Consider the following 15,578-nt stretch of genomic DNA (forward strand, 5'->3'; position numbering starts at 1 on the left):
GTGTGGTCAGGTTAACCCTGCAGAGACACTCAGGCAGAAAGATGAATGCGCTTTTTCTGCTGGCAGGAATCTTGCATCCACGTTTTATCTTTTTTCTGTGTGTTTAAAGAAATAGGTGGGGGGTATCCCAGCGTGGGAGAAGAGTTAATTAACGCTTCCCCACTGTCGCACTGATGCACAAAAGCCTGAATACATGTAGAGGGCAACATGTGCGCTCCTCCCCAGCCGAGTCGAGGGAATTCAACAAATTAAATCTGTGTTAAATGCGTTCAATTATTCCATTTTTCTTATTACACTATTGGTCCTGACTTGCTATGCATGTTGCTTTTCTCTCTTTTTTCGCTTTAATCATAAAAAAACAGTTTAATTGACTTAGAAAATCACAGGGGAAGGTGAGATGGCAGATGCCAGATGGAAAAAAGAGCAAAATAAAATCAGGTTGCCTTGCAGGTAAGAATAAAAGATGCAAGGTTCCGCTTGAAGAGGCCCGAAGAGGAGATTGAATAAAATGCGTATTAATAAGCTTTTTTTTCTTCCCAGTTCAATTTAGCTGTAAGCAACAAATATCTAATTGGATAAATGCTTTGTATCTATACACAGTTTCTGCAGGAATTATTGACTCATTGACTGTTTACATACAGGATTAAAATCATAATGACCACAAAAGAAGAACATAGAGTACTTGTTTCACTAATGTTGAAGGGATAAAGGATGCCAGATTTTTATTTCACAGCTGAAAATTGGATGTACAATATTCATTCAAAAAACTATGCTGCAACAATCCCCGTCTTTCCCACAGAGTGTCCTCTTCATTTCCTCTGAACATTAGCATGAGTGTGTTTTCTCTCCACAAATCTCAGCTGAGCGTACCGCAGCATGGGTGGCCAGTTCTCACTCAAGCTGGGAGTGTGTGATAGGATTGTCAACCAGTGTTTTTTTCCCAGTTTGCTTTGACAGTTCTCTCTCACTTGAGCTATGCATCGACCAGCATTGGGCTGAAAGCGCAGACTGCTGCTTTTGTATTCAAAGCACGCACCCTGAGGTTTTTGGTATCTTCCTCTTCCTCTTTGCAGTTCTCTGTTTACACTTGCTGCCTCACATGTCATGAGTGAGAATCCTCTTTTATCAAATTTAATCCAACACTCTGGTGGATATGTACAATAAACAGGCCTACAGCTTTGTGTTTGAAGATCAAATGGCTAAAGAGACAGACAGCTGAGGCCAGTTTCCTGCTGTAATCAGGAGCCTGTTGCGAAGCCGGCAGTCGCTTCAGCAGCCTTAATAAATCAAGAGTGTCACACAACAACCACAGTTTGTTTGTAAAAATCTGCTTTTACAGTGAACTAAAAAGAAGTGCGAGGCATGAACAGATGTCACTTGGCCTGAGATATATTTGGTTTATTAGTCTGTGATTTAAAAGAAAATAATTCCTTCGGCTTATCCTGTTTTCTAAAAAACACGATGACGAAGAGGGGAAACTACAATTAATAAAATAGCTTTCTTAATTCATGGGTGAAAACATCCCTGCTAACTGTATTCATTTGGTTGAAAAGGGAGCTTTTATCTTAAACAAGTCTTTTATTGTTGAACAACCGAGAGGATTCAACCAGGTCCTTCATTTTTAAGTCGTTCCTCCCAGGCTAATCTTTTTTTTATATCCATTTAGATTTTAGCTGCAGGCTTCTATTTTCCACATACTGTATGGATGAGAGTGACGCAGGAGGATAAAACCTTTTGACAGGCGAGTCTCCTGCCGATGAGAGGATCGATGAGGGTTCACACACCCTCTTAACCAGCTGGGGCTGCAGGCCTCTGACGCAGACAATCACACAGAGAAACAACAGTGTTCTGGTCTGCAGGCTATGTATCTATTCTTCTGTTTGTGTGTGTTTGTGTACATGAGTGAGTGTTTGTGGATTTACTGAAGCGGATAAACTGCACTGCACACAACACAACACAGTCAAGCTACTGGCAGATGTGTTTGTATTTAGTATCTGACAAAGTGTGTTTGACAAATGTGAAAGCTTTTAAGTCCTCAATGAGCAAATGGAAAAAGTCTTACCTTTGAGTTCTGGACCTCCAGTGTGAGGTTTTGAGGAGGGGAACTTGGAGCTGAAAACAAAAGAAAATAGATCAATTATTTTCTTCAGCATGAAACTAAACAGAAATATAATTTAGTCTGGAGCTGAAACAATGGCAGATGGACTATAATTAAAGTAGAACTAAGTAGTTTTGGTTCCTTCGTTTCAAGTTAAAATACAAGATATTTTCCTGTTCAGTCTCTAAAATGTTAATGTTGTAAACTTAAAGCTCCTATGAGGAGATTTTAGCTAGTTATGAAACAGACTGAAATTTAAAGAGAGGCTTTTTTATGACCTATAAAAGCAATCAAGACCATAACCAACAAGGACAGCAACTTCTATAATGTCGGAGCAGCATGCTGACAACAGCCTTTTTGTACGCTTTAAGGCAAGTATTTTCAATGAGTGACACATTTGATTGTTTACAGAAAGCAGGAGGTTTTCTGTCAGAAAAAACTACATTCAGATGTACAGGATGAGATCAGCCGAGGGACACAATCTCAGTTTTGTCCACAGCGGGCGCCAAAATCAACACAAACAGAAAATTCCTCAGAGGAACTTTAATAGTTTAAGTTCATGTTTAGAAACAAAAGTAGTCATCCTGATTTTCTCTTTAACAACCAACTGACCGTCAGAGAGCGTTCGGACTACAACGTCGTCAGTGGAGACACCTGGACCGTGCTTGTTGTTGGCTACCACACGGAAGCTGTACTCTGTGTTCTTCTTCAGCCCAGTCATGGTGTACGACTGATTGTCTATGTCAACGTCCTGAAAGAGACAGAGGAAATAAGAGAATAAGTTAGGTGACTACAAAAACAGAGCTGCACAGTCATGCAGTGGTTAGCACTGTTGCTTCACAGCAACGCCAGCCTAACGCCAGCTGGGATAGGCTCCAGCCTCCATGTCCACGAATGGACATGTGTTAACACTTTAATACTCAGAGATACAGTAAATGTGAAGCAGTAGATGTAAAGCTTGTGTGAAAAACAAAAGCTGTTGTAATCTTTAAAAGATTGCCTGTAAAAGAGGAAAAACACATTGATTTGGGTGGTTCACTACTAAAATCATGTTGATATATGCAGCATTACTGCTGTTTTATTATTCAGTTTGAGGTTCAAATTTAATACTGGCATAAACACTCTGTTTATAAGACAGTTTCAATATGTTTACAGCCCAGGCAATCTCACAAATATGTCAAAGCTGCAAAATGTTCGGCTGATTTCATAATTTCAAACCTCTCACATTTCTGTGCTTCTGTTTAAAAATGTCTTCTTCCACTGAGACACAAATTATGCGTCCTGTGATTACCACTTTTTGCTGTACAAATTGGGCACATCGCTCGCACATGTCCAATTACACCGAGTTAATTTGTATTCAGCTCCTTGCTTGTAACATTTGGAGTGAAAAGATGAGACTTTGTTGAAATCTAAACTCGCCTCCAGAGTGGTCTGATCACAGCCTCTGATCTCGGGTCAGATGTCCGCCTGTGTCTACATCAGCCTTGAAGATGCACTGTGGGTCATCCCTGACTTGCCTAAATATTTCATGTCTTTTTCAGTATTGCATCTTTCTAACTTCATCTCTCTCCCCTCCCATTCCTTCACCTCTTTCTTTCTTTCTTCTTTTCTTTCCATCCCTCTCCTCATCTCTGCCTCTTCTCACCTCATCTCTGGCTCTCTCCTCTCGAGAGCTGAGGCATCATTACTCAGAGCACTGGCTGACGTTTCATCCATTATCATATTAAAGGCTTTTTAATGCCTCACTGGCTTACCCACTGCTACTGCTACAGCTCGGGTTGACTCAATACCTGACCAGTGAGGTTCCACTCCGGTGACAGAGTTAGACCTGCAGAGAAAGACTGGGGGAACCTTATCTGCTTTCTTTTTGCAAAATGTCTGTTACTGTGTGAGATGTATATTCAAGAGTGTGGGCAAAAAGCAGAACAAAGAGTCTTTGGGGGAATGATTAGGAACTCCTTAGCTCATCAAATTTACATTAGTCGACATGGTCATAATCTTTTTACTTTATCTAATGAACCCTGCAAAGTCGAGCACCAGCTACATACAGTTTTTCTCCTCTTACAAGGTGGAGACACAAAAGCTGAATGTTTCAAGGAGAAACACAAAGAAACATTCAAATGACAGAAATATTCTCATGTGTGAAATCAGAGTCAGAGTCTTCTTTAAACCCTTTCTTTCACAAAAAGATCCTGATTTGATTTGTTTTATCCGTGTATTTGATTTTCAAGATTACATGTTTTTTGTCTGATGTTTTGTTTGAAGCACCACATAGTTACACTATCAAATGGGATCTGCAGTTAAAGAAAGGGATTTTATAAAACAAGTGAGGTGTACAGTTTGGCAGGTCCTTCAATCATGTGGACTTTCCTCTAAACAGATGAATTAAGCTGCGTGCATAAAGACCTCATCCTACCTGTTCCTTGCCGATGCTTTTGTCTGTGTAGTACAGCTTGTAGGTGACGATCTCTCCATTGCCAGTGAGAGGTTTGTCCCAGCTCAGAGAGACGGTGGTTGGCGTGTTGGCCGTCGCCTGCAGGTTAGGAGCAGGACCCGGCACTTGGACTGAAGAGAAAAAAATAAAACAGGGTTGTAGAAATGAGAAAACATCCCTAGTTTTACTCTCATATCTTGAACCTTCTACACTTCAGATGCATTTTGTTACATCTCAAAAGACATGAACTCAATTTAGCAAAGACCAGTCACGGCTGCCAAAAACACACATTCTTGGCTACTTCACAGGCACATTTCCCCGCGACCAGAAGACGGCTCAGTCTCTGCTGCTCTGTAGAGACAAATCTGTCCCCCTGCACTGGGCTGACAGCCATGTTGATTTTCTTTTTATTCCCATGACAAACACAGTAAAGATGTGTCTAAACAAAAACTACATGTGCATGTTGTATTCAACCAATACTATCCTTAAGCCTATATTGAGTGCAGTAGAGCAGGGTTTAACAGTTTTTTATACATCTTTGTTGAACACACAATCAGTGGAAATGTTCAGGTTATGTGAATTCATCCAGCTCAGTGGGTGAATTTAAAAAGACAACTGAGTACAGTCTCTTTAAATGCAGTACACGGCTTACATTCCTGCATAACTGTACATCTCTGTCAGTACACCTATCGTACATATTTTGTATTAAGTGGCTTTTTTAAAATTCTAATCATATTTGACTTTCTCGACAGCCGGAGTTCTGCTGTTTATTAGCTTTCTACTTTTTAAGTCTACTCTTGAACTAAACTTAATACCCATTTATTCTTAAGTGTATGAATAATTACTCTGTAAGCGCCCAAATACGATGACTTGTGTGATTGGTTGCATGTGTGAAAATGCTGTTCGGGGTTTCTATTGAGCTCTATTGTGTTTTTTATGTTTGATTTTTATGTGGTGTGTCTGATGTAATTGGGTGAATGCTTTAATGATTTAAACTCTGAATGTTATTATCCACTTACACTGTTATGTATTTTTTTTTCTATGTTTTTTATCCTCAATGTGAGGATGGGGCTTTCACCACCTTTTTTTTATTTATAGTGGAGAGGACAGTGGATAGTGTAGGAAACTGGGAGAGAGTTGGAGAAAGACATGCAGGAGAGGCCGCAGGCTGGATTTGAACCCAGGCCACCTGCTACATGTTATTTTATATTCATTTTTTTACAGAATAAATAAAACAAATCTTAAATCAACATAATAATCTCCATTTCAACATTCTATGTCAAATAAATGAGTTTCTAAGTGAGTAAGTAGCGTGTGTGTGTGTGTGTGTGCGTGTGTGTGTGTGTGCGTGTGTGTGTTTGTGTGTGAAAGCTGGATAACATACAGCATTCAGGCCGTTACTCTACCTCTGATTGTGACAAGACCAGCATCTCACTGTCAGGGTTTATTTTCCTCTACGACGACATGTGTGCCTTACTGTATCATTTACAAGACTGTGCATCAGATTGATAGCATGACCAGCAGACAGCTGTGTTTTATGCAGGGTTATAATAGAGAAGTGCAAATATGTAAAAACGTAAGACATGAGGGCGTAAATATAAACATAATGTATGAATAAATAAGCTCATGTGAATTATTATTACACTATACCCCCTGAGAGCGAGGCGGTTTAAGTATAAACAGTCCATTATTTCTACTCTGCTGCAAATTTCAATGAAAGCTGACAGGCAGCACTTCAACGTGTAAGTAAACATTGTACTTTAGATCCAGTGCGCTAGAAGATGGAGCTAACATGACAAATTATGCTTCACTGCTCCGATAATTTGTGACAACGCTGTATACAGAATGGTCTATGTCAGTGGAAGCATATGCGGAGGGACATTCCTTCTTGGTTTCGTACCGTGGCACATCAGATTTACTCTAAAAGATAATGACAGTGAGGCTAAAGAACTGGCTGTGAGGTAGAGATATATACCTGAAGTGAACAAGTGTTTTAGGTTTCAGCTGACAGAAGAGAGAAGCTCCCATTTGTCAGAGAGTACTGGGTGTTGAGGTATGGGTATTGAGTGTGTGTGCGCTTGTGTCCGCGTGTGCGTGCGTGTGTGCGTGTGCGTGTGCTTATGTGTGTGTGTGTGTGTGTTTGTGTACAGGCTTATTAAGCCTGTCTCTGTGGAGGAGTGATACAGGGCAGCGTAGTGAGCACATGCCAGGCACTCAGTCGTAGGTCAACAGTTAAAGCTCCAGTTCATAGCATGTTCTTACACTACAAGTGCACGCACACACATGACAGAGAGATGTAGTGCACAGGTACAGCCCGCCCTCACTGCTCCCCCCATGGGTGGCCAGGCGCCTGCTGGCAGCCATTAAGGTGCCGTGTGTTCGTGTGTGGATGTATGTGGATCAGTCGCCCTCCAACCAAGGACACACAGGTAGAGTACCAGCGGCTGACCTACAAACTGACAGTGACTGAGCTGTACTGTAGCCAAGTCTGCAGGTGAGGGACATCCACCCTGAGACTGTGAGGGGAAATCCCCTTCACAGCACTTTCAAATCTAGGTGAAACGGAGAGATTCAGAGCAGCAGCACCAGCAGCAAGGAGGTTTACACATCCCACAAAAGAGGTAAGAGGAAGAGGAGGAACTCTTTCTTCCCTCAGTCACTCTTGTGTCCAGTCAAACATCTTAATGAGCTACCCTGTACAGCATCTCTGCACAGACTGAATAAAGGAAGTGTTTCATAAAATATCTGGTGTATATTTCAGACATTCCTCACACAGGTAGGTTCAGTTTAAAGAGACACACACAGAGAGCTTATAGCAGACGCGGAGGTGTAAACACGATGTGGCATATGAGGAAACAACGCTGCATTTGTTAGGTTGGCTGTTGGGTGGTCTACCTTAACAGCAGCAAACACCCCCTTCCGTGTGTGTGTGTGTGTGTGTGTGTGTGTGTGTGTGTGTGTGTGCGCGTGTGTGTGTGTGTGTGTGGAGGTATGAGGGGATGTCTCTGTTTGAGGTGACTGTATGCTGTGTGTGAGTATTTGTTTGTGTGAATGTTTATTTGCACATTTGTGCATTCTGTTTGCCTCAGTGTTGCCAGAGTGCGCATGTTTCCGACAAACTGGCTGGACTTTGCCTTCATGTTCCCCGTTTCCTGTTTACTGTGTACATATAAACGAACCTTTGTGTGTGTGGGTGTGTGTTGGTGCATGTGTTGTTGGTACGTGTGTTTTTTTACCTTCAGCCTGGGTGGCCACTTTGAGCGCTGCAGAGCTCTCTCCCTGGCCGTTGCTGTTGTGGGCCACGACCCTGAAGTGATATTTGGTGTCTGGCATGAGGCTCTGGATGGTGACCTGCATCTCTCCTGGACGGCTTGTGTTCACTACCCTCTCCCTGGTAGCACACACAAACACACACACACAAACACACGCGCGGGTGCGCATACACGCATACACGCACGCACGCACACACACGCACACGCACACGCACACGCACACACACACACACACACACACACACACACACACACACACACACACACACAATACCGTCCAAGGTTTTATTAACAATATGAATTCCTTAGTTTTCAAAAATAGTGAATTTTGAAATGTGTTAGAACATGACCGGAAACTTGTGCACTATAAGAAGTATGATGAATACTAACTAACTGATGCAATCACTTATCTTCCTCCACTTGTATATAAAAAGTTAACTCAGAGAAATATTTGCATGGTGCAGTACTTATGTTTATAGACAGAGGTTTGCATATTTGCAGAATTCTATAAGATATTTTTATTATTTATTTATCATCAGTCTGCAGAAAGTTTTGTCAGCTGTTGGAAGATGTTCCCTGAGCTCAGAATGACATCCTGCTTGATCTGTCAAAGCACCAGATCAAACCCTGATACACCAGTACATTATTTACATGCTATGTGATATGAGAAGGTTGCTAAACTTCCCTTTTGATAAGCTGGAGGCAGTTTATACCTTCTATATTTGCTTGTTAAAAGACTGATTTTCTGTCGGTCACATTAATGAAGTAATTGACTGATGATGAGCATATAAGCTGGGATCCGTCTCCACCTAGTTTCAGGCAAAATGAAGCATGAACCGCCAGACTGGTGTGTGCAAATAGTATTTGTACGCTTTATGCATTTGCACATATATTAACGTATGCATTTGCATTTCAAGCTCTAGCAGAGAGTAAAGCACTTCTGTATCAGGCTCTTAAGAACATTTCTTAAAGCCATTTTACAGGAAAACCATGAAAAGGGAGCCAGAAAAGAAATTTGTAGAAAATCCTCTCAGCTTCTTAAATTTCCCTCTCGGTCATATACAGTAAATCCTCTGCACACAAAGCTGGAGACGACTTATTCCAGTGCTACTTAAAGAAAAGGTGAAACTATCATGTTTGAACAGATTGTTTTAGGTTCATACTTCAGTGTTAGCAGGTAATTCTTTGAGGACGGAAGTTTGTTTTTAATTAACAAACACTTGCAGCTTTGATAAGTGCTTTAACAGTTTTAATTAGGTCTTTTCAGAGAGGTCTGAGACTCCTGCACAGGAATTATGTATATTAGTACCCTGCTGACACCAGCATTAATGTGTGTATTAGTACCCTCCTGGCAGCAGTACCGTGAAGTGTGTGTACTACCTGCTGGTGCCCTCCTGGCTGTAGAAAACTGAGTAGGTTAGCTCATCTCCGTGGGGTTCAGCCGGTGGGCGCCAGGTCAGTTTGATGAAGCGGGTGGAAACCAGCGAAGCCACGACATCTCGAGGGGCGGAGGGAGTGGGCCCTGCTGGACTGGCTACACCTCCGGAGCCTGGCGTTACATGGTCAGTAGTGTTAGGAGTCAGTGAGGGGGGAAGGGCAGAGGGTAGGGCTACGTCTTTGGGTCGGGAGGAGGAAGAGGGAGAAGGGTGGGAGGGAGGGACGGCAGGAGGATGGGTGTTGGGAGACGGGGGAAAGACAGGAGACAGGGGAAGTGTAGGAGAGCAGGGGAGGGGGAGATATATCACGCAGAGGCGTCCAAAAGGAACAGGTAGAGGAGAAGGAGGAGTTGAAATGGAAATGACAGTGAAACGAAAGAAAGGAAGGAAACAAAAAAAAGAAGAAAAACAAAATAACAACAACGTAACAAAAAAAGACTGTTGGTGTGACAAGGAACCACATAAATAAAACACTTCTACTACATTCACAAAGCTGACAAATAAAAGCACAATACAAGGGGACTACACATGCAGATCTACACACAGCTCTCTAATGTCAGGGTAGAGGGAGCAGAGAACAGCAATACATTTCACTTTCATAGACGCCTTCCTGCCGGTCACTTGTGTTTATTATTGATCAGGTTGGATTCTTCATAGAGTTTTATTGACCAAAGCCGTCCAGTCAACCCAAAAATAAAGGTAGAGTTTGTTTGGGCAGGAACAAAGCCACCTTCTTGTTTCTTAAATGGCAACATAAAACCTGTCTATGTGTTCAAGGAATGGAACCGTTTTATTTCAGACGCAGTAAAACAACTGAAGAGTAACCCAACCCTCCAAAAAAGTGGATTCTGGAGTCTCTCAAATAACACACCAGATGATGTTTTTTAAACACTTTTGCCGTCACATTCCACAGCTTAGCCACAGAAATGTTTTTGATTTCATTCAGTGGTTGTTTTTTTTCTACTTTTTGAGGAACAATCTGCGGTCAGACTAAGTGAGATCTGCTTTCCATTTGCCTGGCGGAACGAAACCATACGGAAAGAATGTCAGGCGGTGTGACATTTCCATTTGTGTGCAGGTCAGAGAAACGGACTGGAGGGCAGAGCTGAGATACAGAGAAGGAGCGGTGCGAGTGCAGTGTGCAGACGACGCTTTATTACTGGAGAAATTGTTTTGAAATTCAAAGCGGCTGCTGGCATGTTTGTCTGAAACAGCATGTGGACTCACCGCTAACTTGGCTTTCAGTACTTGTTTACATTTCAGATAAGCGGGTTCACTGGCTTCTGTGATTGAAGTGATATGAGATTTGTTTTTTTCTACCAATGAATTACATGGTACAAACACATTTGGGTGCATAAACACTCACTTTTTCTCTCTTACACATACTGAGATCAATTTGTTGACCAAGAAATGACTTTCTGCATGTGCACAGACGTGTAACTGGAATTGAAACCGTGTTTATTCATGACTATCTGTGTACGCACACCAAGTGCAGCCAACTTCATGTTTCATGTTGGATCTGTGCTGTGCTAAAACTAAAACCAAATCAATTCATTATATGTAACATTTAGCTGCAAAGGTCGATGTCCGACTGAAACTAGGACTCAGAGAGACATTAACCGACACTTGATATCTAAACTTCTGGCTTCTATCTGCTGTTTTCAGCTTGAGGCGTTCTCTCGGCTGATATTAGTGGTACAATAAAACTCATTCTTTACCCTGTCTGTATGCTCATGGAAAAACAGCAGACTTCTGTTAGAAAAACGTGCAACTGTTTGGACTCTTCACAACAGTATGGATGTCAACAACCTCAAGAACCTCTAAGCTGTAAGTCAGCACTTCAACCTCAAAGCCAGCGTTTCAGTCCCAATCCAGTTTTCTGGAATAGCGCCCAAAACAACGGAAAACATATTATCATCCTAATACTTTGTGACTGCTGCGTAACTTACCAGATGCTGAACAATTATCCTCATTTATAAAGCTGCACACAAACAGCTGAAAAAGAGCGACACTGTGGTGTCTCACAGAACCCCGATGCATGCTTCTCCCGTGAGCAGGCTCACTGTATAAACACAAGCTGAAGCCTGTTTGCTGATAAACACACACCTCTCGCATTACTAAAACTAAACATGCACGGAAGGACAACCTAAGAAACAGAGTGGGCTATACATGGTGGGGTGTCACAGAAAATACTGTCACAAATTAGTATTTACCTTTAGAATGGAGACAAAGATTCTCCCACAGTTAACACATAAAACCAAAACAAACTCTCACAGATAACCAGAGGAGAAACAAGGAGGAGATTTAAGCACTTTTCACACATGCTCCTGAAAGTTTCTTGAAAATTTCAGGACAATCTGCCTCAGAAATTTTGCTTAATCTCACATGCCCCTCACAGTGAAGTTTCCCCTGTCAAACATGATGGAGGGATCTCAGGGGATAGGACATGATGAAAAAGGGTGGTGTGGCATTGCACATATTCAAAGTAGGAGCTTCATCAAGAGCACAAAGATCGCTTAAAAATGATATGATAAAAACGTCACCACATCCTTTAACTTGCTTGCAGTGAATCTTCTTGACTTTTACCTGCTGTGTTCTCACATTAGCTAGACCCATCATCTTGTGAAAAATTTACTAGTGAGCTGGAAATAATCTGGATTAAGTTTGGCATAACATTGACACATGCAGCCCACGCAAAAAACTCAGATATGGCATGTTCAAAGAAATCAGCTTTTTTCAAGCTTTAATGGACCCCAACTCTAACTAACCTGCCAACTAACGAGAAGGCCGCAGAACTGCTGCAGAACTGCTGCAGAACTGCTGCAGAACTGCTGCAGAACTGCTGCAGAACTGCTGCAGAACTGCTGCAGAACTCAGCCTGGAAAGTAGTTGCACCAAACTAACAGTGTCCAGACCTTCATGTAAAAGTCTCCTCTGCACGGAGGCTCATACTGCGTGTATATGCGTCTCATACTGAGAGTCTGAATCAATAAAACTGTCAGAGAAAATAATCTACAACAAAAAATCAACACAAACTGCGGTGGAAAATAAAAGTTATTATGACTAGACTGCTACTTTAGCCGGAGTCTCGAAAAGGGATTTTGCCTGATACTTTATATCAATATTCCTTCAGCCTAGAAGTATCAGTACAAACCAGATGAGAGATCAAATCCACAGTAAACAAGTTCCAGAAAATGGCTGCAGACAAAGTCAGCTCTGAAAGTAAAAATGTCTTATTGAGACGGTCATAATTAATTGAAGAATTAAAGCATGCACAGTGATTGTGTCATGTCCATCCTTAAGGTGCTTACCAAAAGATGGGCAAGCAAAAGTCATGTGAGCTCCATAAGTCCAACAGAAAAAAGGCTCAACATTAATCAACAAATATCAAGATTTCTCTTTCAGCCTACCTCTTTAAATATGCAAACTGTGAAAGTAGGACAGGATCCCATGTGTCCCAAATATTCTTCATGTTAGTCAGTTTTCATGGAGCTGAGCCAAAGCTTGTAGATTGAAATATAAATGTAAGTTGAGCTAAGCTTTGAGACATGAACGTACAGACTTATTTAGAAATACAACCTCATGTGTGGATTTGTCTCTACTGGCATACAGGATGAAAGCAGAAGAATCAGTGTTAGTGCAATATCAGACAGATACAATACTAAAACAAAGCAGAGTGCTGAGACAGAGTGAGGATTTTTGGGGAGGAGAGTGAGGGTTACTTTTAGCAGCACTAAAGACCGTCAACGCCTCTCAGTCACTTTGGCCGCTGCCTTCAATCTCTGAGTAAATTTGTCCATAACTGTGGATCTTAGAACAAAGAAAGTGAGATATGAGGTTGGAACACCACACTTCAGCAGAAAGAATCCTTAAATCAGCATCAAGTCAGACTAAAGGTACAGACAGAGCCTGGGGTGGAAATGCATTGTGGGATGGCTGAAGGAGGGGAAATAAAACCATTAGATGTAGTTTCCATCCACAGACACGTTGTCAGCATGAGGTAATTGACATGCTGGGCAGTTTTCGATGTCCTTCTGACAATTTGTCTTGTATGTGCATGCCGAGAACTGTTACAGTAAGGAGGTGTCAGCCTCCCACTTCTGCTGCCAAGCTCTATTCACAGCTGATTAATAGTGTCATTAGTCTCTGTGCCAGAGGTAATGAATGGCTGGCATTAAGTCTTAACGAGGAAGGTTACTCTAGATCTGTATAATAAATCTGAGTAACCAAAACGCAAAACAGTCCAGACAAAGACACGCAGTGCGTAGCATTCATCTTAATATTCAATGGAAGTAGGAGCTGTTTCTCAATTAAAAATAATTGAAGTAGCGTCAAAGTTCTGATTAAAGTCTCATAACTTCCACTTTTATCTGCCGTTTCTAACTCCATAATCCTCTGCTGCGGTCCCATGTGAGCTTCACTGTAAAGCTACGCCAAGTCGTTTTCCTGAGTACACAGATAAGAGAGCCTACCTCTCTGGCTAGCATAAATCTACTGAATGCAGATGTCAGCCAGAGGCAGCCACAGCACTCTAACTACAGGTATCTTTTCACGGGGAGCTCACAAGCAACGCAAGGCTCTCGCAAAATGGATTTTCTCAGGACTGGTTTCCATGTCTAATGTGGTTCGGTAATGACGGCTGCATAAGAGGCAGATCCGGCACAATGCTAATGGTCCATTACTGTGTCACCACTTTTATCTGCAGTAGAATGAGCAGAACAAGAATGAACAATCTAGTAAAAAGGCACAGTCCAGAGCTTTCAAACGTCCGATACAAAGCAGACTGTCAGATAGAACTAGCAGTCTTTGTTATATTTCATTGGAACATATAATAGTCCCAAGATGAGAAAATGTATCTCTACAAACTGAGCAGCGTATCTGGGCTTATGGTTGGAGATGATTACACAGAAATCAGAGTTTCTCTCTAAAACAAAATTAAAACACGTAGAGACATTTTACTGAAACTTTAAGAGTTATCCCTATGATAAATCAGGATGAGATAGTTAAAATCAAACTCATGATTTCTAAGTTGAGTTTCTGCTCTAGTATCCACAGAAATTCAGTGAAAATAAATGTGCATAACTTTTTGAAAATTGTTAAAAAAAACTCATTTTCCTACTCCATGTTTCCTTATCAGGTGTATAAATTACACATTAAGACACGTAACAGTTAAAACAAACAGAGAAAGTAGCTGCAGTTTAAATATTATAATGATTGTTTCACAGGATTACACCAAAATCAAACTCAACAGAGGTCTGAACAACCATGTTTCATATTTGTAATTAAAGTAATTTGAAAATCTTTGATGATAGCCTATTTTTTATGAAGGACTTCAAATTACACAGTAAGGAGCTACTGTGAATTTAAATTCTTGAGAAGCTGAAAGAAAGTCAAAAACATTTGAATTGCTCTTATGGGTTCTCAAGTAAATCTGTCGAAAAAACTGTTGGCTCCTTAGAGCAACTGCTGACAGCTGTGTCTGCTTTTTCCTCCCCTATCATCTTGTTCCTCTCGCTCTCTTTCAAGATAAGAGTGGAGAGATGAGCAGGCCTGACAGCTCATGACATTTGAGCAGCTTCTTAATGCGCCGACAAAGAAACAGAGTCAGAAAGAGAAGAAAAATGATTCAAGTGAAGACAAAGTTAGAGGTGAAGAGAAAAATAAGAGAGTGCATGAAAATGCTGACCGAGTTTTTTTAGTTTCCTCTCCAGTAACTTGTCGACAACAATAATAAAGTCAATTCTTTAAAGAGTTTTTGCACTTAAAAAATGCTTTACAAGCAATACAACAATTCAGAGCAATTACAAACACTTAAAGGGCCAGACAGAGGATAAAATGCACTTTGTAATGCGTCGGCATTTTCACAAACCGAGGGGAAACTGACAGAGACACAGTATCAGATCGGTGGAGCATATCAATAACTGAACATATCTCCTCTCTCTGTGATAATCAGAGACAGTCAGGATTAAAGTGCAGCTCAAAAATCACAAAAGCTTTAACTGACGAGATGTTCCAGCTCACTGACATAATCTGAAAAAAGAAAAAGTCTTTGTGTCTCAAACTGATCCTCCAAAAATGTCAAACATCTCCTCCTTGTTCTTTCTCCAACTTTCTAGGGCATGTTGGAAAAATGTTTGAAAAATGGCACGTTCCCCTGGAGAGAAATAAGCCTTTAGTTATTTAAAAAATACATGACAATCTTAAAAATGAGTGAATGTTCTCCTCATTAAGTCTTGAGTGATTGAAATATTTTTCTGGAACATTCTTTAGGCGGTGAAAGATGCTGATGGTGAGGCCAGAGGGGACACATCAAAGTCAGGCAAATGAAGAAAAATGAA

At 41.2% G+C, this 15,578-nt stretch overlaps 1 protein-coding gene across 5 annotated transcripts in view; it reads right to left on the reverse strand.

The window, feature by feature from the left end:
- neo1a (neogenin 1a) overlaps nt 1-15,578 on the reverse strand; it is a 177,416-nt gene that overhangs the window by 22,402 nt on the left and 139,436 nt on the right. For 3 of the 5 annotated variants that reach the window (XR_004630788.1, XR_004630787.1, XM_034680412.1), the window contains exons 8-12: nt 9,185-9,419; nt 7,769-7,923; nt 4,515-4,663; nt 2,711-2,849; nt 2,063-2,112 (exon numbers count right to left, since the gene is read on the reverse strand). Coding sequence is in view for 1 of the 5 variants with exons in the window: in XM_034680412.1 (XP_034536303.1) it covers nt 2,063-2,112; nt 2,711-2,849; nt 4,515-4,663; nt 7,769-7,923; nt 9,185-9,419 (728 nt within the window). In the remaining 4 variants the exon portion in view is untranslated. The remainder of the gene's footprint in view (nt 1-2,062; nt 2,113-2,710; nt 2,850-4,514; nt 4,664-7,768; nt 7,924-9,184; nt 9,420-15,578) is intronic. The other 2 variants (XR_004630790.1, XR_004630789.1) reach the window with 1 other exon arrangement.

The sequence above is a fragment of the Notolabrus celidotus genome, chromosome 3 (genome assembly GCF_009762535.1).
Source record: "Notolabrus celidotus isolate fNotCel1 chromosome 3, fNotCel1.pri, whole genome shotgun sequence".
Taxonomy (NCBI): domain Eukaryota; kingdom Metazoa; phylum Chordata; class Actinopteri; order Labriformes; family Labridae; genus Notolabrus; species Notolabrus celidotus.